The sequence below is a fragment of the Macaca mulatta genome, chromosome 4 (assembly GCF_049350105.2).
Source record: "Macaca mulatta isolate MMU2019108-1 chromosome 4, T2T-MMU8v2.0, whole genome shotgun sequence".
Classification (NCBI taxonomy): domain Eukaryota; kingdom Metazoa; phylum Chordata; class Mammalia; order Primates; family Cercopithecidae; genus Macaca; species Macaca mulatta.
Window position 1 is genome coordinate 177,732,652 of NC_133409.1, and position 24,189 is coordinate 177,756,840.

Sequence of the window (24,189 nt, forward strand, 5' to 3'; positions counted from 1 at the left end):
TTGTTCCCCTAGAGTAACCATATTACTATATATATGTATCTTATAACATCATGTTGTATACCTTAAATATAAAGGGAAAATGTACTTTAAAAACACCCTCCTCCCTCAGCCCCTGTCATCTAAACTACTCAGACTTCATCTGTCAGCTCAAGCATCACATCCAAGTACGAAGCTTTGCACAAGCTCTCAGGGAACCATTTCCTCCTTCAACTGTTACCATAGCACCTTGGACAGAGCAGCTTACCCATCAGCCTCTACCACTGGACTGGAAGTCCCCCAAAGGCAGAAACCACCTCGACATCCATAGCACCTGGGTATGGTTCTTACCACACAGATACTTAAAGGTTTGCTTCAGGGATGGAAGAAAAGAGGGAAGGCTGATTCTACTACATGAAGTATCAAATACACATAATGGATTTTGAGAGCTTTTTTCTTTCTAATGCCTTTGAAGCCCACAAGCCCTCAATTTCCAGGGCTCCACAGACAAATGATCTAAAATGGTAAATGAATGTTCTGAATTCCTTATGTTAGTATCAGCTACTTCCCTTGGTATTGAAGGCATGCCTCAAGGTGAAATTTTTAAAGAGTATCTTACTATAGTTTGTCCCTGCTTCCCCAGAAAACATTTCTATCAGCCTCCTAGTTTACTGTCAATCCCAGCAGCCAATGGATGAGCATGTCCCCATGTGTACTTCTTGGGACAGGATCCATAGAAGAAATCTTTTCATGAAGGGATTCTGCAGTCAAAGAAGTCTGGGAAATACTGCACACTCCCTCCCTCAAACAGAGCTAGTTCTTCCTAGCTTGGAGACACTCTCCAGTAAAGAAAACTCAAACTTTTTCAGACCATCATTTGACATACTTAGGTGACTATCAAGTCTTTATTTCTGAGAATCACCCAGTAATATCCAACTCTTGAATTATACCAATTAAGAATCACAATTTTAAAACCTGGCATAAATTTTGCCTAGTGACATTACCTGGGATAAATTTTGCCTATTGACATTACCTCATTTTATCCATGGACATAACAACATGGCCATTTCATGAAGACATTGCTTCCAGCCTAAAATACAGGAATGAACCTTGAAAAAAAAAATGATACAAGAAAAACAACTTAGCAGATTGTGTTTATCCCCACAGTACCATAAATAATTCCTCAACTTCTAAATTGCCTTTTTGCAAGGGAGAAAATAAAATTGAGCCACTGAGAGCACATGACTACCTGCCTGCAAAGCTGCAGTGATCCCATGAAGCAAGAGTTTCATAAATAGTTTAAATAAAATCCAATTATATGAGCATCCTCTTCTCTCTCTCTCTCTCTCTCTCTTTTTTTAAGGTCTCTAAGAATTTCTTTAAGAGGAGGAAAAACCCTGATTAACCAACCATATATACCCAAGTCCTGCTGCTACGCAATTTTCTATGTGGTGCTATACAACAAAACACAATCCTCTACGGGTTTTATTGATATTAAGAACCTCTAGGCTGTTTAAGATTTGAGAGCTAAAAGGAAATCTGAAAATTACATAATTTAGGCCCCTCATCTTACAGATGAAGAAACTGAGACCCACAGGACTTGCCCAAGAACTCCAGCCCAGCTGGTGGCCAGGCCTGACTGGAGCCAGGTCTTCACTCTGAGGCCCATGTGCTTCCCACTGCACCATCCTTGGAAACTGGGAATTGTACTGAATAGCTGAGGGCAGAAAGAGTCATGAGGAAGCTTCAAAAATTAGATCAGTTTCCCCCCACATTTTACTGTTTCCATGAGCCTGAAGAAAGAATAACAAACATTGGGATGAGGAGTGGGGGGTCCACCCACCCACACACTCATCCATCTAATTTATATATGGATATTGAGTGTCTTCTATGTGCTAGGCATTGTTCTAGGAACTGGAAATACCATAGTGATCAAAACCAAAAAATTCCCTGCCCTTATGAAGCTTACAATCCACTGATTCCAGAGTCTTCGACCTGAGGTTGATCACAAATTTAGACACCTGGCACTAAGAGCTTTTTCTTTTTCTTTTCTTTTCTTTTTCTTTTTTTTTTTTTTTTTAGACAGAGTCACACTTTGTCGCCCAGGCTGGAGTGCAATGGTGTAGTCTCGGCTCACTGCAACCTCCGCCTCCCGGGTTCAAGCGATTTTCCTGCTTCAGCCTCCCAAGTAGCTGGGATTACAGGCACCTGCCTCCATGCCCAGCTAATTTTTGTATTTTTAGTAGAGATGAGGTTTCACTATGTTGGTCAGGCTGGTCTCGAACTCCTGACCTCATGATCCGCCCGCCTCGGCCTCTCGAAGTGCTGGGATTACAGGCGTGAGCCACCATGCCCAGCCTGCACTAAAATTTTAAAAAGGTTATATTGCAAACACATGCACGTGCGCACACACACACACACACACGCACACACGCACACACGCAAGAGGATCTTCCATATATCAGTAGCTTTACAAAAACCTCCCATATAGAGGACATTCCAGATAAATCCCACCCCCAATCCCTGTCTGGTTTTCAGAACCACCACCACAACCCACTAAAATACTGAGAAACTATTTCAGTGGCTTCTCTGCAGAGGGAGGGAAGTAAAAAAGTCAAGTTCTTTCCAAGTATCCTTCCTGCTAAGTTAGAAAGGGGGGTGAAGAGGAAATACTTGAGAGAAATAAATGAGCTGAATTTTCTGTGAATGATATTGGAAGAGAGAATCTTAAGCATTCTATGAGCCCTTGGTAAGCTGAAAAACAATATGACAACCACAATGTATGCTGTATCAGCCACCTACAGCTGATCAACAAACCACTACAAAATCTCAGTGCCATGCAACCACCACCACCCATCTGCGGGGCTGGGGCTCGGCTGGTCCAGACTGGCTGAGCTTCAGGCCCTGAGGTTGGTTCGGGTCCACTCCACATGCTTCTTACTGTTCTGGAACCAGCAAGCTACATAGGGCATGTTCACCTCATCATGGCAGAAGCTAAAAAGGGCAAAAGCAACCGCTAAGTACATTTCAAGCCTCTTTTCCTGTCACATCTGCTAATTTCCCTTTAGCCAAAAAAGTTACAGGGTCAAGCTGGAGCTCAGCAGGGCAGAGAAGTATATTCTTCCCATAGCAGACAGTGCTTCAAAGTCACGGGACCAAGTGCACAGATACAGGGAGGGGTGAAGAACTTGGAACAATACCACAGACTGATAAAAGAAGGGACCACTTGCATCAATATCAACTTGCCAAATTCCATTTCTTTTCAATCCACACCTTTTATTTGCTCACTCACAAACTGTCCCAACAGCTTCTACGTGTAAAAAGCTAATGGTTAGACTGTGTTATTGGTGTTGCTGTTTCAGGAATGGGAGAAGACAACAGGAAAAAGGATAACAGTTGAAAATGGAAAATTAAGTCCACATTGATGAGGGAAAAACTGGAAAGTTAAATGGAAATTGCTTCATATACCTGGCAAGCATACAAGACCTTAGACGTTGAAATGAACATACAGGACAGACTCTCAGCTTTCCAGATGTTTCTTATAATCTAGAAAGCATGCCACAGACGTATCGCGACAGTTGCAAAAACATCAGAAATGTAGACATATACCACAGCTTAAGACAAGGTGCCAAGGCCTTTATTTTTATTACAGTAATGGAAATACCGGAGGGGTGGTGTGGATGAGAAGCAGGATTAGGGAAAACTAAAAAACATAGGAGGAAATAAATCTAATTCAGTGACAATGACATCACTGGACTCCCAGACAAGCTCTGAGCTACATTTCCTAGTTAAACAAGCACATCCTAGAGTACGACTTCCCAGCCAAGGGAAACTGTCACTGAGGGTGGGACTAAATCTGACAGAACACTAGGAAAGAGAGGGTAAATGCTTGGAAGTCATTAAATATTTAGAATCCCAATGCTGAAAATATGAATGATAAGGCAGTAACATGAGAGACTTAAACTACCAGAATCAAGCATGACAAGCGACAGGGTTATCTCCATAAAACTTGCCAACTTACACCCACGCACAATCCCGGGCAAAGTGACTTTTTTGGAGAATGATGTTATATAAAGAAACCTAAAGCTACTCAAAAAAAGAAACGTGTGTGTGTGTGTATATATATATTCCATTTATGAAAGAGCAACTTAAGAAAAGAACAGAAGAGAAAAGCCACAAACCTAAAGAATATAATTGCAATACATAGAAATGACAAATGATTAGTAAGCGATATAAATGTAGAATTCCTGCCAATCAATTTTAGAAGACAGAAATGAGCCTCACCCAAAAAATGAACAAAAGAAAAACTATAAATGTCAAATAAATAAATAAAAATGTGTTCAAACTTAACAGTAACCAGGTAAATACAAATAAAAACCGCAATATACCATTTGATTTAATTTATTATTTATTTACTTAATTTTTGAGAGAGGGTCTCACTCTCCCACCCAGGCTGGAGTGAAGTGGCGGGATCATGGCTCGGTGCAGCCTTGATCTCCTGGGCTCAAGTGATCCTCAAGCTTCAGCCTCTTGAGTAGCTAGGACTACAGGCGCACCACCAAGTTCAGCTAGAGATACTATTTTCAACTTATCAGACTGCCAAAATAAGTTGAACAAGGTTAAGTGTTAAAGAGGATGTAAAGCACCAGGGAACTTTAGAAAGGCTTAAGACAATGTAAATTGGGCCAACCACTTTGGGAATCAATCTGATGATACCCAAAGATGCTCGTAAGTGCTGACTTCTAGCAATTTTACTGCTATGTAAAATAGAGCTCAGTGAAACTCTTATACCTATATATTCAGATGTATAAGAATGTTCAGCAGTAGCATTTGTAATAGCAAAAAGAAAATTGTAACCAAGCAAATATTCATTAAAGAATGGATGAATGAACTACGGAACATTCATCCAATAGCTGCAAAAAACAAACGGACTAAAACTCTACCTATGACAACACAGATGAACTTCATACGAATGCATGAAAACCAAAAGTCATGAAAGGATCTATACTGTGATTTCATTTGTTAAAATATAAAAGCACATGAAAGTTAACTTGTTTTACTATATAAATAGTAAAACTATAATGAAAATAAAGGTAATAACACAAAATTCAGAATGTGATTGCTCCTAGAAGGGAGGGAGAGAGGGAAGGAGTGAAGACACTGACAGGGAGGCATACACAGAGGACTTCAACAAAGATGAGAATAAGTTATCATTTGGAGTGAAAGAACAAAAAGAAAACTTACAGAATATATTCTAGCATCCTTCCTAGTCTCATCAGAAAATGGACTGAGTGGCTGGGCACAGTGGCTCATGCCGGTAATCCCAACACTTTGGGAGGCCAAGGCAGGCAGATCACTTGAGGTCAAGAGTTTGAGAGCAGCCTGGCCAAAATGGTGAAACCCTGTCTCTACTAAAAATACAAAAATTAGCCGGTTGTGGTGGTGCATACCTGTAGTCCCAGCTACTCGGAAGGCTGAGGCAGGAGAATCACTCGAACCCGGGAGACGGAGGTTGCAAGGAGCAAAGACTGTGCCACTGTACTCCAGCCTGGGCAACAGAGCAAGACTCCGTCTCAAAACAGAAACAAAACTAAGAAAGAAAACGTACTGAGTCGATAGCTTCTGGGAACATGTTCAGTGACACTAGTGACCAGGAAAATAGAAAGGGAATTATACCACCACCAGTATGAGCTTGATACTGTGGCACATGCCTGTAGTCCCTGCTACTTAGGAGGTTGAGGTGGGAGGATCATTTGAGGCCAGGAGCTCAAGTCCAGCCTGGGCAACACAGTGAGACCCCCACTTCTAAAAAACAATAACAACAAAACACCAGTGTACATTTTTTTCCTGTTAAATGTAAAGAGTAAAGATACTGATAATGTTCAATATTGGTAAGGGTGTGGAAAAATCAACACTTTCAAATGCTGCAAGTACTTTTTTCTATTGTGCCTATGAATATGCATCATAAACCTTGGGAGGAAAAAAACAGTAATTCCACTTTTATAAACTTATCCCAGGAAAATATTAAGACAAGTGCGCAAGACACATGGATAAAAATTTTATTGTCAACAACTCATCGATCTAATTAAAATAAAGAGCTTCTGCACAGCAAAAGAAACTACTATCAGAGTGAACAAGCAACCTACAGAATGGGAGAAAATTTTTGCAATCTACTCATCTGACACAGGGCTAATATCCAGAACCTACAAAGAACTCAAACAAATTTACAAGAAAAAAAACAAACAACCCATCAAAAAGTGGGTAAAGGATATGAACAGACACTTCTCAAAAGGAGACATTTATGCAGCCAACAGACACATGAAAAAATGCTCATCATCACTCACCATCAGAGAAATGCAAATCAAAACCACAATGAGATACCATCTCACACCAGTTAGAACGACAATCATTAAAAAGTCAGGAAACAACAGGTGCTGGAGAGGATGTGGAGAAACAGGAACATTTTTACACTGCTGGTGGGACTATAAACTAGTTCAACCATTGTGGAAAACAGTGTGGCAATTCCTCAAGGATCTAGAACTAGAAATACCATTTGACCCAGCAATCCCATTATTGGGTATATACCCAAAGGATTATAAATCATGCTGCTATAAAGACACATGCATACGTATGTTTATTGCAGCACTATTCACAATAGCAAAGACTTGGAATCAATCCAAATGTCCATCAGTGACAGACTGGATTAAGAAAATGTGGCACATACACACCATGGAATACTATGCAGCCATAAAAAGGGATGAGTCCATGTCCTTTGTAGGGACATGGATGCAGCTGGAAACCACCATTCTCAGCAAACTTTCGCAAGAACAGAAAACCAAACACCGCATGTTCTCACTCATAGGTGGGAATTGAACAATGAGATCACTTGGACACAGGAAGGGGAATATCACACACTGGGGCCTATTGTGGTGTGGGGGGAGGGGAGAGGGATAGCATTAAGAGATATACCTAACGTAAATGATGAGTTAATGGGTGCGGCACACCAACACAGCACATGTATACACATGTAACAAACATGCACGTTGTACACATGTACCCTAGAACATAAAGTATTAAAAAAAAAAAAAAAACCATCAACATGGGAGTGGCCAGAAAGATCCATCCACAGTGGTTATGCAGCCACTGACAATGATGATGTAGATAAATATTTGGTAACATCAAAGGACACTTGTGTCACATTTCTTGTGGAAAAAATTATTACAAAAAATATTCAAAGTATGATTCTACTTTTTACAAAACATATAATAACTTCTACATGTAGGTATATGTGACAATTACAAGTATGCATAAGGATTTAAAGTTTTATATAGCAACTAAATTTTATAAAGAATCTATTTTATGTAGGATCATGGAATTACTTTCATTTTCATTTTTATATTTTATTTTCTGAATTTTTCAGTGATTACAGATTGCTTTTACATCAGAAAAAAAGTCTTACCATCTTAGCTGTTTTGAAAAGGGAAAAAGGCTAAGTAAATATTTGAACAGGCATCTCTATTCTGGCAGCTTGAAAATATGTCACCAGGAGAAACTCGAAGCAAAACCTACACATGGGGCTGACGTGTATTTGTTTGCTTTTCTCAATGGGCACTAAAAAGGGCAAGACTGACTTAAAGGAAGAAAGGAAAGTTAGGAAGGTGAAAGAAAGGAATGGAGAAGGAAGGGAGGGTGAGAGGAGGGAAACGAGCCAGAGTTTCACAAATCTTAAGACAGTCTCAACTAACTGGCCTCAAAAATGTACCAGGCTTAATTCTGATTAATAAAGTTGAAGAGTAAATAGACAAGTGGAGCCAATACCACACATTTCCAGCACCACATGTGTGTCACGCAATTATCCTTTCACCTGGAGTGCATACACAACCCAAACTATGGTTCAGGTCCACTACGGGGGCATGAGCCCACCAGTCCATCCCTCTCTCTGATTACAAACAAAATCTCTAAACAACTAACGAAGGACTCTGAAAAGTAAACAAACAGAAAAATTATAAAGGAGAGTTAATACTTGGAAAGGCAACCCACACAGAGTGAAGTTCCTGCTTTGTTTTCTTCTCATATGATTTTGCCCCAAAGGTGAGCCCCAGTTGCACAGCTGCACAACAACACAGGCAACTCAACTCAAAGAGAAACCTGTCTCTCTGTCTGCAGATAAAGGGATTCTGCAAGTTGAGGAGTCTGAGGGTATGATCTTGGGGTAGAGAAAGCCCAGGAAAGGATGCCCACATTCTCTGTGGAAACCTGCACAGATATCGGCCTGACACTGGAGTGACACACGCACAACACAGACTCAAACCAGCACAGAAAAAGCTGAGAAAACTGAACTGAGATCTGAACCACTCACATAAGTTTCAGACTAACCCCTCAAGCACCGGATGGACAAAAATAAGCCCAGGAACAACTGACACTGAGAACTGAATCGCTGCCCCTAGGAAGCAGATCCCGCTGAAAGCCTAGAGCTCACGAGGTTGATCACCCTACACCGCAGATAACAGGATGCATTCAGAATGTGCAATATACAATCCCAAATGTGTTTACAAACCACCAGGAAAATGTCACCAATTCTTAACAGAAGTCAATCACAAGACGATCCGGACATTAGAACTATCAAAGAGATACAGGTTCAGTATCCCTAATCCAAAAATCCAAAATCCAAAATGCTCCAAAATATGAAACTTTTTGAGCATGGACATGATGCCCATTAAGAAACGCACATTGGAGCATTTTGAATTTTTGATTTTTGAGTTAGGGATGCTGAAACAGTAAGTATAATGCAAATATTCCAAAATCCAAAAATCTGAAACACTTCTCGTTCCAAGCATTTTGGATAATGGATATTAAACGTACTTAAAGCAACCACTGTCACTTTGCTCTATGAGGTAAACAAAAACAAACTTGATAGAAATGAAAATACAGGAATTCTCAGAAGAAAAATAAGAACTATAAAGCAAAACCAAATGTAAATTTAAAAAAAAAAAAAAGCACTGAAATAAAAATGTATTTGGCGATCAAGGCAGCAGAATGGAGACGACAGAGAACAGAGTCAATGAACATGAAGATGAATCTGTGGAAGTTATCCAATCTGAAAAACAGAAAGAAAAAGATTAAAAAAAAAAAAGTAAGCAGAGTCTCAGGGTCTCCTGGGACAAAATCAGAAGATCTATCATAAGTGTAAGATAAACTTAAAAGAAAACCGTACCTACACATATCAAAATCACACTGCTGAAAAACAAAGATGGGGGGGAGAAGTCTTGAAAGTAACCAGATACCACAGTAAAAAATTATAATTAATATTTTTTTTTTTTTTTTGAGACGGAGTCTCGCTCTGTCGCCCAGGCTGGAGTGCAGTGGCGCGATCTCAGCTCACTGCAAGCTCTGCCTCCCGGGTTTACGCCATTCTCCTGCCTCAGCCTCCCGAGTAGCTGGGACTACAGGCGCCCGCCACCTCGCCCGGCTAGTTTTTTTGTATTTTTTTTAGTAGAGACGGGGTTTCACCGGGTTAGCCAGTATGGTCTCGATCTCCTGACCTCGTGATCCGCCCGTCTCGGCCTAATAATTTTTTTTAAAAAAAAGAGAGATAACAGTATTTACAAGTGAAGAATGACTGAAAATATTATGGCTCTCTCTTTAGAAACTATAGAGGCAGAAGACAATGGATCAACGTCTTCAAGTTGCTGAGAAAAAAAATAAAAATCCATCAATCTGGAATTCTATATTCAATAAAAACATTCTTCAAAATAAAGGGGAAATAAAAACATTCTCACAAAAAATAACACTAAGAAATTATCACCACTTGACGTGGTTTATAAAAAATGCTAAGGAAAGTTTTTCTTATTGAAGGGAAAAATAATTACCAGAAGGAAACCGGAGGTATTTTCAGGAATAAAGGAACAGCAACAGAAATGGTAAACAGCTAAGTAAATACAAAAGAAAACTACTTTCCTCTTAAGGTTTTTTAAAATGCATATGACTGTTTAAAGGAAAAAGTGTAACAATGAATTGTGAGGTTTTCAATGTATGTAGCTGTAATTTATGTAACTATAACAATATAAAGGCAACTGGGGAGGAAGGAAGACAAGGTGGGAATGGATATTGTAATATAAATGAAACAGAATCCAAGGAAAATTACCAGAGATAAAGAAAGACATTTCACAATGATAAAAGGAACAATCCCTCATGAAAATATAACTACCATGAAAATATATGCACCTAATAATATGGCTTCAAAAAAACATAAAAAAAAATTGACAGATAAAAGGGTAAAATAGACAAGTCCATAATCATAGTAGAAAATCTTACTCTTTCCTGAGCAATTGATAGAGTACTAAGACCGAAAAATCAGTAAACATAGAAAGAGGAGCTAAACAACACTATTCAATTACCTTGATGTAACTGACATTTATAGAACACTCCACTCATAGGCTTTTTGCCTCTAGAGAATGGAAATATAAGTCCACACAAAGAATTTTACAATGAAACACTACTCCAGATAAAAAGGAATAAATTGATACACACTATACACAACATGGATAAATTCCAAAATCATTATATGCTGAGTGAAAGAAGCCAGGTATAATGAATACACACTGTACAATTCCATTCATATAAAATAGTAGAAAATCCAAACTAATCTATAATGACAGCAGGTAGATCAGTCATTGCCTGAAGACAGGAACAAGGGGAAGAACAGATTACAAAAAGTCCATGAGAAACAGCTGGGAATGAAAACATTTATCATCTTGATTGTGGTGATGGTTTCACTGGTGTAAACATACGTCAATAATTGATCAAATTGTATACTTTAAATATGTGCAGTTCATTACACTTCAATTATATCCCCAAATAATTGGGAAAAATATTCAACCTATGCTATAGACAGGGTTTTCGAAGTATGCTCTGAATTGGGCCATTCATAAGAATTATCTAGGGTATTTGTTTAATATTCATATCTTGGTCTCCATCCCAGACCTCCAGATTCTGATGCTCTATGAACAGACATTTTAAACAACCTCTCCAAGTAATTACTAGTCACACATCTGAGAATGACCACTTAAGGCCCAATTCAAAGACCGCCTCCTTTATGAAGCCTCTGCTGATCCAACTGATAGACATAGTTCACTTTTCTCATCTCACAACGCTCATTCTCACAAAATGCATTTATATGCATGACTATGTTCTAATGATATAATCTTATCTTCCCTAGTACACAGAACTACAAGTTTTCACAGGGAGAAGGTATGTTTCACCCATTTTCCTAACTTCCTCTGTCCAGCACAGTGCCTTGCACACAAAAGACACTAATTACATAAATGGCATATTTATTACTAGCACCGCCTTCGTTCATGCTATTACAGATTCACCAACTTAGATCAACAACACTGAACCATGTTAAGTATGCGTAGAGGCTACAGAGATCAACCACCAGAGAGAGGGGCAGACTAGAAATAGATTCATGCCAATATAGGAAAAGCAAAGAGAAACTACATCTCTCCTTGCAAACAAGAACATAACTCACTCTGGGATGCACATTTCAAATACCTATCGCATCAATATTCCATCCTGCATGTAACCAGGGAAAGGCCTGGCACCACCTTCTCTAACCCATCTCTTCCCCACACATTCTGCCCACGATACCCCGTTATGAATACTTACCACATGGTACTGTATACGTCTGTGTGTGCTGTGATATTTTCAAAAGCAGGAGCAATGCTTACTCACTTTGATATAGCCTTAGAAGGACTTCAAGAAATATTTGATAAGCAAGCCAATGATGATCCTTTAAAACCAGAAACTGTTCATGTACCTGTTTACAAGGTTTTCCCAAAAGAGCCAATTTTTAAATTTTGACAAAAAGGTAAGGAAGGAAATTTCATTTTTAAAAAGATACTTTTAACTATCAAGCTTCTTCTCCCTCTTGGCCCACATAAAATCTTCTAAACTTCACAGGGGCAAGGAATGGTAAATTCCTTCCTGGCACGATCACGGCCCATAGCTGTCCCAGTGATGGTTTTGGACGTGGCGCTCCATTTACTATGTGAAAAGACACAGCAGCCTGAGTCAACCCAGTGGGAGGCAAGTGTGTAGTATTTGGGGACGTGACTCAGTACTGTCCTCAAAATACCTCCCTAAGGGAAAAACAACCAACTCAGCCTGAAAACGGTCACCACTCACATCACAATCACTCAGTCTAAGGATCCTGAAAGCAATGGTGAAGACACTATGACTTAGGGAAGAAGAAATAAAGTAAAATGCTAGAAGCCATTTAGAAGAGCCGTGTTCCACACATAAAAACACATATATGCCACAGTCGCTTAAATGTGTAATAAAATGTTTTTACTGACTGTTCAAATTAGTAATCTAATTTCATGCTTTAATTAAACACACTCTATCACAGGAAGAGAACACACAGGGGGGCATAGCCCTTGCATAGAGGTAACTACAGAACAAATAAAGTTTTGTTTGCTATGTATTTGTTTCATTTTATTTCAGTTCTTTCATTCTATGTTAGGCAGAATGATTTATTTGAAATGCATTTTTAGCAACTTCAAAATCATGCAATTTACTATTTGGGGAGCATAGCTTATTAGTTAACAGTTGTCAGAAAGACTTGGCAAGTTTCACTAGCACTGTCTAGCTATTTGATCTGAATTACCTTTCTCCGGCTCTGTAAAACACGGGTTATAATAGCATCTATCTTGGAACCTTGTTAGCAAGGTTAAATGAAAGAAAGCATATGAAGCATGCTTTATGGGACGCTGGCATCCAGGAAGGACTCAACTGATATCTGCCACTATCATTGCTCCATCAGCTTCTTTGTTTTCTGGTTATTTTAGCACTCACCTGATTCTCTGTAAGAACCTTAAGGGGGAGTCATCAATTATATTGTTTCTTGGAAGTTCTCTTTAAAATCAGAAGGGAATGAGGAAAAGTAAAGAGAGGGGAAGAGCAGGGGTGGGGAGGAAAAAGGAAGCGAGAGCAGGGAAGCAAACATAGAAGAACAGAAAGAACGAACAGCAAAACTGAACGAGCGGGATAAAGTATACATATTCGGTCTTTCTCCATGCCATAGAACTCAAAAAACAGAAAATCAGCTGCACTTGCAAATGTCTGTGGTTAGTAACTGCCAGGAAGTTTACAAATTTTAACTACAGCCATCCAAACACCTTCGAATTTGAGAACACAGAGAAGAACTCTTTCATAGTAACTTCAAATTCAAATAGCAAAGTCTACACAGAATCTCTTCTGTAAAATTGTCTCCTCTTCCATTTCTTTAGTTTCCCTCTCTTGCATTATGGCTGGGCGCAGTGGCTCATGCCTGTAATCCTAGCACTTTGGGAGGTCAAGCTGGGTGGATCACCTGAGGTCAGGAGTTCGAGACCAGCCTGGCCAACATGGTAAAATCCCATGTCTACTAAAAATACAAAAATTAGCCAGGTGTGGTGGAGGGTGCCTGTCATCCCAGCTACTCGGGAGGCTGAGGCCCAAGAATCGCTTGAACCCAGGGGCGGGGGCAGAGGTTGCAGTGGGCTGAGATCACGCCACTTCACTCCAGCCTGGGCAACAGAGTGAGACTCTGTCTCAAAAATTAATTAATTAATTAATTTTTATGTATACAGTTTCCCCAAAACTCAAAGCACATCCTACCATCACTGTGAATCTCTGAAACATATTTACAACTTAAGTGTCTTTTTCACTTTATCATTCCATTCAAGAATATCTAACACGGCAGATCTAATTGCAGAACAGCAGCCTCATTAATGTGCAATAATGACTTTGAAACCTGTTTCAGATAACAATATTCAGCCAATTACTGTGTGAATCAACCTCATAAAAACCCATCAAGGATATTGGAAACCGTGCAAGGAAGTGCAATTCCAAGCAACAACTGATGTGTAAGCTGATCATCCCTGATTTGCTTTCTGAGCTCCAGCCTCCTGACACCAGGCACTGCTGGGAGGAAGCCGAGCAGCCATTCAAGTCTTTTTCTAAAAAACAAAACTATCAAAACATCACAGAGGCATCTGAAGTCAGCTCCTACTCAAGGAGAGATTAAATATTTCATATTCACGCCCGGTATTTTACGTTTTCTGTTGAGATGCATATAAGTCTATTAAGCTGATTTTCCTTTTCTTCCTGTTTATTACTCTTACTTTTCTTTTTCCCTGTAAAATCACTCACTCAGTATAAAATCGCAGACACAGACATGACTAGAGGTCAAAGAGGTAACAAATTACATTTGGTTAGAAATTGTTTCTATGACAGGCAGGAACAACTTCCGTTTAAATATTTCCTACTAAGGGGACCCTCTGTTGATAAATGGCTCTAACCATTAGAAAAATTGTAAGTATAACAACATCAGCAGTTCATTTTTATTGAATGTTCACTGTGTGCCAGACGCTTTGCTAAGCACGTTAGAGGAATCCTCTCAATCTATCCCCATAATGGAACTCTGAGGGTGTATCCCTGCACCCATCTTAACCATGAGAAGGCCAAGGCTCATGGGGTGATGAACCTGCCTAAAGATACACAGCTGTTAATGAACAGAGTTGTGACAAAAACCCTGGGTTTCCAGACACCTAAGCCCAGGCCTCACAACTTCTCCTCCCAGGTCCTGATGTCAACCCCTATGCTCCCTCTCCTCTAGGACAGCTCTTCACCTATTTTAAAACTGCCCACGAAGCCTCCAGCCCTGTGCCAGGCTTTCTCCTGAGGCTTCCTCAGCAGGATGAAGAGGAATCTGGGAGCCTGTGGAGTCCAGGCCTCTGCAGACAGAGAGTACCTAAGAGTAAGAAGGGAAGGCCAGGCCTCCAGTCTCCCAGCCAAGGTAACACAAGCTCCTGCACTCCATGCACCCTGCCTCGTCACTCTCTGCTCATCCTCATTTTCCAAGCCCATCACCACATATATGTCCTTACCCATGGTCTATTCACCTTTCTTAGCTACCAAGAAGGACCCCTCTTCATTCTGCTACAAGAGGCTGGGCGGTGAACCCTGAGTCAGAACTGCCCTCCAAGGCCAAGCAGCAAGTGTCCTTCTAAGGGAGTAGAACCAGAAAGGTTTCCTGAACAATCTACATCAGTTCCTCACTGCTTATGCAGTGAGCTCACATGCCTGATCCAAACCAACTTTCCCTTTTTTTCTTGGAGGATTTATATTCTGAAAAAAAAAAAAGAAAAAAAGAGAAAAAAATTATATATATATATATATATAATTTTTTTTTCTTTTTTTTTTTTTTTTAGACTGAGTGTTGCTCTTCTGCCCAGGCTGGCTGGAGTATAGCAATATCGGCTCACTGCAACCTCGGCCTCCCGGGTTCAAGTGATTCTCATGCTTCAACCTTACAAGTAGCTGGGATTACAGGCACACCATCACACCCGGCTCATTTTTGTATTTTTAGTAGAGACAGGGTTTCACCATGTTGGCCAGGCTGGTCTCGAACTTCTGACCCCAGGTGATCCACTCACCTCAGCCTCCTAAAGTGCTGGGACTACAGGCACGAGCCTGTAATATTTTTAAATTAAATTTAGATAGTGACTTCAAAAAAGTACTAAATTCAGACAATGACTTAAAAAATCAAATTCAGATAGTGACTTTAAAAAATACTAAATTCAGATAGTTACTTAAAAAAATACTAAACTCAGATAGTGACTTAAAAAAAGAACTCACAGCAATGGTCTTACAGAAAAGAGCCAGACAGATCCTTCTGAAATGCCTATAGATATGGGTAAAATTCAATCAGCAACCTTGTGTTTCCATTTTCTCTCAGTCAGGTGGCATGCAGAGGGAGGTGATGGATTAAGCATCATGGGCCTATGTGTTTTTACACCGCGTTTTAGTGTATTTATAAAATACTTGCTGAATTTGGGACACTATACTAAGTGCAGTAAGAACAAAAATGGATTATGCATTGTCTTTGTTCTTAAATAGTCTGAAAGACAAACTACACTCCTGTGACATGCAGCAAATGCCTTTGGGGCAATTACAAAGCAACATATCAACAAACACGAAATCACAAAGTACAAATCCAGCAGCCAAGTGCTGACAAGGAGGATCTCCAAAGACAAAGAGCCTTTGCAAATAGATAGTGAAAAATAAGTTTTTCCAGGGCTTAGTATCAAAGACAAGTCTACAGGGGTCTCTGAAGAGAGACCAATGATGCTGCTGCCCCCACAGAAGTATGTAAATACCTGCAAGGGTGCTGTGGGGCTGCCTGAGAAGGGAGGGTTCCTTTAGAGCATGTGTAAATAAAATGTGGGATTCTTTTGTACCTGAATTGACCAGTTGTTGTTCCATCACCCCGCAGCCAAGAACTTCCAGCCATTCTCCATGAAAGTTGATCTCCATCTCAAAGGAAGGATGTGTAAAAGGAAAGTAGCAGTCTACCCATCTTATCTCCAGCCCTGCAAAGTTGCCAAAGAAACAAATAAGTAGTGTTAAATAGCTGTCTGCCCTTTCTTGTGATCAAATTTTCCCTTCCACTAATGACACCAATTACTACATTCTGAGTAAAATAAATAGCAAATAAACTAATTTGCAACATGTTAGGGTGAGGCAATAAATCTTAAAACTTGTGAAAAACTGGGCATGTCTTCTCCAATATAAAAAACACTTTGTGTAATTCCAGGACCCTCTGAAACCAAATCAATCACTTGTCAAATCCCTGCCACCAGCTGGCAGAAGAAAAAACTAGGCCAAGTTCATGGGAAAGCAAGTAATTCTGTTAGTTTCTATACATGAAAATGACATTATTTCAGAGTTAAAGAAAGTATATTTTTACCATATATTCCTCCAAACTTATATATCAACAATATGACCAATTAAGATAAACTGATCAACTTTTACTTCCATAAGTACACATAGATATATATATTATTTTTAAGTTTATAAAGCTAATGAAAAGTCAGATTAAACCAAATCTATCAATTTTAAGCAAAACGTTTTAAAAGTCCAACATTTTTCCTACAGATGAATGATAAAAAGTACATATGCTAAACGCCAGAATGAATTTCTAAACAAGCAAACATAAATACAGCACTCCTGAGAAAAAAGTGCTGTAATTTAAGCAATGGCCTTATAATTTAACAAGGGAAAAGACTAATGAATTCAAAACAAAGCCTGCAAAGAGCAGAGGTCACCAAAAGCAGTGAAACCGTAGCAGAGGGTCACCTAGGAACTCGATGCCCCCTGAGAAGAGCACAGAAAAAAGTGGGCATCTTGACAAATCCTAGGTTCCTGTCCCTGTGCTCCTTTCCCTTCCTGTGCTGGCCTCTTCTTTTTTTTGGCAACGCTCTGCTAAAGTACTCAATTCTCCATGGTAATATGGACATGCCCCCTCGTGAATTCAGAATACTGTATGTTCTCACCCCAAACTACCTACATTTTAAAAATCTTGTGTAAATCACAATGTGAAGCAAATAAAAATAGTGACGAAAATGGCTTCCATCTATTGAGGACTTACTATGCTTCTACCAACCCATTTCATAGATTCAGGAAAAAAAAAAAAAAAAAGGCAACTGTTTTGCCCCAAGTCCCACGGCTAGCAGATGACTGGGCCACTGTGCCAAACCCACGTCTGCTCTTCCCAACTCCAAAACCCCTGCTCTTGCTGTTTTTTTGTTTTGCTTTGTTTTGTTTGATAGGCTCTCATGCTGTCACCCAGGCTGGAGTGCAGTGGCACCACAATCATAGTTCATTGTAACTGCAAACTCCTGGGCTCAAGCAATCCTCTCGGCTCAGCCTCTGAGTAGCTGGGACTAAAAGCACGCGTCATCATGCCTAGATAATTTCTCTAATTTTTTACTTTAGAGATGAGGTCTCGCTGTGTTGACCAGGCTGGTCTTGAATTTCTGGCCTCAAGCAATCCTCCTGACTCAAACTCCCAAAGTGCTGGAATTACAGGCGTGAGCCATGGCACTCGGACCCAAAACCCAGCTCTTGACAGTTAAAACATAATTGCCTGCCAATCAACAAAGATATTTTGAGAGTCAAACATTAGATAAGAGTGTAATTATCAAACACAGGGGGCTTTCCTATGCCCCAGATTCCACAGTAGAAGGCAGATTTTTCTTTAATTGTTTTGTTTTAATTGCATTTATTTTCCTTCTTACCTGCTGTCTATGACAAGTGTCAACTGATTTCTGTTTACAACAGTAATACAATATTTCCCCTTCTGATTTTCTCTGTGGTATAATAGACAAACATTAAAGTGCACAGATATAAATGTACAATGTGACAAATGTTGACATATGTATGCACCCATGATACTGCCACCACAATCAAGATAATGAACATAACCATTACCTCCCAGTTTTCTCATGCCCCTTTGTAATCCTACCTCCCGCCCACTGCCCCAGTCTTCTCCCGACACCCGACATCCGCAGGCAACCACTGATTTCTTCTGTCACTATACATGAGTTTGCATTTCCTAGAATTTTATAAAAATGAAATCATACAGAATGTACTCCTTTTTTTCTGGCCTCTTTCACCATGGTTATTTTAAGATTCACCTGTGTTGTTGCACCTATCAACAGTTCATTCCTTTTTTTTTTTTTTTTTGAGGCGGAGTCTCGCTCTGTCGCCCAGGCTGGAGTGCAGTGGCCGGATCTCGGCTCACTGCAAGCTCCGCCTCCCGGGTTCACGCCATTCTCCTGCCTCAGCCTCCCGAGTAGCTGGGACTACAGGCGCCCGCCACCTCTCCCGGCTAGTTTTTTGTATTTTTTAGTAGAGACGGGGTTTCACCGTGTTAGCCAGGATGGTCTCGATCTCCTGACCTCGTGATCCGCCCGTCTCGGCCTCCCAAAGTGCTGGGATTACAGGCTTGAGCCACCGCGCCTGGCTGCAGTTCATTCCTTTTTATTGCTGTGATCGCATCAACACTTTTTCTAACTGGGGAAAAAAAAAGCTGGCCTTGTCGCAGGCCATTGGAGAAATGTCCCCAGGTCCCCCAGAGTAGTTGACTTTTCTGTGTGGAAGCTCAGACATGCAGACCCACTGCTTATTTGGGACTGTATTCTGAGAAGGGATTTATACACCTGTATCCTTGCCCATCTTTAGGACCAACAATTCCCTATCAATATTTTTGTAAAAAGCACCAGAGACAATCCTGATAACAAACGGAAATATGTGACGCCTTGGGACATGTAAGCTGAGTGCAGAAGGACTGACCGACAAAATAATTTTTATCTTTCTTTTTTTATAACTCTTGGCAGGTAAGCAAAAAACATTTTATGAGAACAGTTTGGAACGATATATTTTGTGTACCTGGCTTTTGATATTTGGCCTGAATTTTACCAAAAGCAGGAACAGGACTCAGGGTTAACATCATGATTTCATATAATTAAATGTAATTAATTGTATGTAATTAAACATTACCTAAATGCTTGGAACATAGCGGTAAAGTAAGTTCTACACAAGTTTACTTTCTCGGTATGCCCTTAGGTTCTGTTAAAAAAAAAAACAAAACCATTTTGGATAGGCTAAATAAATACGGAAGAGTTCAGTTATACAACTTCATCTCTCACAACTGTAGTATCTTAGGTTCCCCTAGTCCAAGAAGAAGTCATTTCAAGACATTAATAAGCACTCAAAACAATTACAACTGTTGATTAAAGTTATTCCATAATCAACGTTTATTAAACCCTAACTAAATGTCTACTGCATATGGTCTCATGGGAAGCCGGGTCTCCACAGAGACAGGTCCCTCCCTGTTTACACACGGCCACTACAGCTGCTGGTGCTGATGGCGTCAGCACAACTCAAGGATAGAATTGAGAAGTGATGTGATGGCTCTTCCCTTCTCTAGGAATCTTCCTTCACTGAAGGGCTTTTGCTTTACCACTTCTCTAATGAGAAAAAACAATTATAGCTTTGGATGGAAAATTTCTGTAATGTTGAACAAATTATTAAGATAAAAATATGTTTTATCAACCCTTGCTCTTTTTTTGGTTTAAGATCTCAGCCACCACAGTCCTCAGTTTCTTCTTCCTCAATCATCCTGCAGGTGTCTTTTTTGACAACAATGAAAATAACTGCTCCACAGTGAAAACTACACATAGCAAAGCAAGAAAAGCAGGGAAGTTAGCCAATGTTTTTCAGAATCCACCAAGATGATTAACACTAACAGTTTAATGGAGCAGAAACTATTGATAATACCATAGAAACTAAAACGGAAAACACAGACTGGTAAAAGTTGTTGTGTCTAACGATACCAGGAAGTTTTTAATCCTTTTTACCCCCTCAGATCCTCTGCTCAGTTTCCTTTTAAAATCTATATGACCCCACAAAGAATGCCAAATCTATACACCATTCATTTCCTTTGTTCTGCTACTTTAAGGACTTCTTCAGTTCTTAAGATTTGCCTCTTTCCCATAAACAGACAAAAGTCAAAATCTGTGCTTTTGAAGTCTTATCCATAAAACCTTTGCCTAGACCAATGTCCTGAAGCAATTCATCCATGTTTTCTTCTAGTAGTTTTATGGTTTCAGGTCTTACATTTAAGTCTTTAAACAATTTTGAGTTGGGTTTGTATATGGTGAGGAAGACAGGACTTGCCCAGCATCATTTATTGAAGAGAATATCATGATGGATATGCTAATTTCCCGAATTTGATCATCACATTGTATACATGTATTAAAATGTCATTCTGTACCCCATAAATATGTACAATTGTGTGTCAACTAAAAATAAAAAAGGCCAAAATTTGCAAAGCACTATTTTTGAGTAGGCTATGTCTCTACTTCAAACATAAATAGTAATTATTTGAAAGTAAATTATATTAATGTGAACTTTTTCCCAATATACCATATTCTCTTACACATTTTAACAATTTAAATTTGTTACATTGGGCTGGGCACAGTGGCTCACGCCTGTAATCCCAGTACTTTGGGAGGCTGAGGCGGACAGATTACTTAAGATCGGGAGTTCGAGACCAGCCTTGCCAACATGGTAAAACCCCATCTCTACTAAAAATGCAAAAATTACCCAGGTGTGGTGGCACATGCCTGTAGTACCAGCTACTCGGGAGGCTGAGGCATGAAAATTGCTTGAACCTGGGAGGTGGAGGTTACGGTGAGCCAAAAGTGAGCCATTGCACTCCAGCCTGGGCGACAGAGTAAGGCTCAGTCTCAAATTAATTAATTAATTAATTGTTACATTGATACATTCACAGTGATTTTTTAAAAAATCATTGGTAGTGAAATTATTTCTTGAATACTTTGATATAACCCCCAAAATAAACTTTCTTCTTGTTTTTCACCCTATGATCTCAAAATTACTGTAGGTATTATTATATCTAGTTGAAAAAGCATCTTGACATGCTTCTTGTATTAAAAGATACAATTAAAAGCCAAATGACTAGCTCAAAACTATGTTGAGTGTGACTTATTTCACATGTCAAGTATTAGAAGTCAGAATATTTACTAAAAAATATGTACTTCATGTTATATATTAATAGAGGAGAATTTTTAGTAAGCATGTCCAAATCTCATGGATTCATTCTGCATAAGACTAACCTCTTATTGCAGCTATAATTAAGTGCATATATGAACTATATATCTAGTGGAAAATAATGTCAAGGGTTTGGTTTTTTTTTTCCTATTTCCATTTTTCTTTTTATGAGGGGGGAGGGGAACTTAATAATTTCCTAAACCACATAGATGAAGCTCAGAGCTTTTTTAATGGCTTCAGAACTCTGAGATTACAGCAATTGTCAAAAATTATACATCTCAATTTTCAGCCTAGAGCCACATAAAAGAAAGCACACTTTCAGAAAAAACCACACCTGAGTTGAAGTCTCAGTCTTCTACCTTTTTCCTGTGAAGCCGTGGGAAGCTGCCTCACGCTCTTTGAGCCCCGCCCGCCTCTTCTCCACACTGGGAGAATGACTGCTGTCTCACCCAGGGAGACCACCCAGTGGTTTCAAGAAAAGACCCTGTGGGAGCCCAGGTTTTCTTAAGAGGCAGCGATCCTCTTTGGAGATCTGGACACTGACTCAAATTTCTCCTCTGAATGAGGATGCTGAGTTTGTCCAAGAATGAGGAGAGCCCAAAGTCAAGAAGCAATCCCTCAAGCGAGACTTCAGAATTAAGTAGAAATTCCTTCAGGACAGTGACATGAGCCCAAATGGAAGAGGTATAGCAAGAATTCTAAGCCTTTCTCAACTCTGGCAGGACACTACCTGCCACAGGGATGGGGCACCTTTGGGAAGACCAACCAGGGACACGTGCAGGGTGTGTGTGTGTGTGGGGGGGGGGTGTAGTCTCTTCCCACCAATCCCTGAAGGGGCTGAGCACTCTGTCTGACATACTGTAAACATTTAAGTAGATGTCATTCCATCCCATCCCACCTTTGTTATGGATCTCATTCTGAATAAACATCACATTCCATTTCCCTGATTTATTGACTCATTAAAGAGATTCTTCTGCTGTTTCCCATACCGTTTATATTTAAAGGTGGGACTTTGCTATCAGAACTGCCTTCCACAGGTGGTAGAATTTAAATTTTGAAAGATCCCTGGCCCAAACTAGAGCATATACCAGTGATTTTTCTACACCATACCAGGGGTACCCTTCATGAAAGCAAATAATTTTTTTAAATTAACTAAACAAATATGCAATTAATCACTGGTGTTTGGCATTATTTTTAAAATAGATTTGCCCTCAGTTGACACACAAAAAAATAGTAGAATATAGTGGTTTAATATAAGGGTTGCTACTCACACTTTCTGAACAGCTATGCAGTGTGTATCCAAGGAAGGAAAGGAACGTGGAAAGAAAAAGGAAGGAGGGGACTCTCTGGCTGGAAATAAATTCCTAAAAAGCTGGGATCATCTTCGATAACCACAATCTAACCAAGGGAAATCGCATCGCTGCCACCGTCAAAGACACCTGATGATTCCATCTCTTCTGCTTCTGTTGAAGACCCATAACCTTTCGACAGAGCCCATGTTTTCCTGATGTTTCAACAGTGTTCTAACAGCGTTCTTTCATACATTGTTTTGTTTTGAATCGGCAATATGTTCACAACATTCAAAATCAAAATACTATAACAGAATTCATCTCATTATGTAATAGGGTATGACGAAGAAGTCTCACTTACTTCCCTTTCCCATCTTACCCCAATCTCCTGGACCCTTACAGTAAACTCTCAGGGTTTCCTTTTTACTGCCAGATGTAAGCCAATACAAATATCTGTTTCTATTTTCCCTCCTTTCTTATATAACAAGCAGCATAGTGCGCACGTTATGTGGCACCACACTTTTTTCACTGAATGATGTGTCTGGAGGCCTCTCCATATGAATGCATAGAGCACGCCCTCAGTCCTTTTCTTACTCCTGCCAAAGATTCCTGCGTGTGGCCCACATTCATATAAGAAGTCTTACCGACATACACTTGGAGTATATTCAGTATTTTGCTACTGAAAGCAATGCTGTGACTAAATACCCTGTTGAGACGAAGAGTAAATGCTTTTATGATTTTAATAAATACTGCCAAAACGCCCTCGATAGGTGTTGTATAATAGTTTGCACTAACATTAGCTCAGGAGCCAAGGCCATAGAACTAACTGGTAGAAGAATACAATGAGACTGTAGGTCCCAGACAAAGATCCAGGGCTTTGCTGATAAAAGAACACCAGCTCGACCCTCTTACGCAGCTCCCACTTAGATAAAGCAACAGTTGAGCACCCACAGACAAGATTCCCAGGGCTGCCTTCCTCACCTTTGCTGTTTGCATCTCGTCTCTCCCCTAAAAGAAGAAAAGAGTGTCTTCTGGACTCAGTAAACGTGGCTGGCAATCATAGGAAGAGGAGGCACTTTTAAAGCCTGAAGCATCCATGTGGGAATACAAACACTGATTCTGTTTCCAAAGCCCACCTCACACACAGCATGAAGTCATTCACGACTTACACTTCATCTCTACCTAGGGCCTTACAAACCTGGCAATGCCACCACTGTGACTCTTTAAGAGCGCCATATATATCCTATGTGTCCACACAACCGTGTACCCTGGAGTCCAGCGCTGCGGAGTGCCAAGTGGAATAAAACCATTCCTACTACAAAGTTAATGGTAAATACCACCTCTTCCCTCTCAGAGAGGGTAATAAAATCCTCCAGTGTGGGACCTCCCAAGCACACAGCAGAAGATATTAACACTGTTTCAGCCACAACGACTCCTGCTAAGACATACACAGAGCAACAGGGGA

The 24,189-nt window shown here is 39.9% G+C and overlaps 1 protein-coding gene across 8 annotated transcripts in view; it reads right to left on the minus strand.

The window, feature by feature from the left end:
- Window positions 1–24,189, minus strand: part of FARS2 (phenylalanyl-tRNA synthetase 2, mitochondrial) — a 517,158-nt gene that overhangs the window by 318,324 nt on the left and 174,645 nt on the right. For all 8 annotated transcript variants that reach the window (XM_015135505.3, XM_078000978.1, XM_015135504.3 and 5 more), the window contains one exon: window positions 16,260–16,391. In XM_015135505.3, the coding sequence (XP_014990991.2) occupies window positions 16,260–16,391 (132 nt within the window). The remainder of the gene's footprint in view (window positions 1–16,259; window positions 16,392–24,189) is intronic.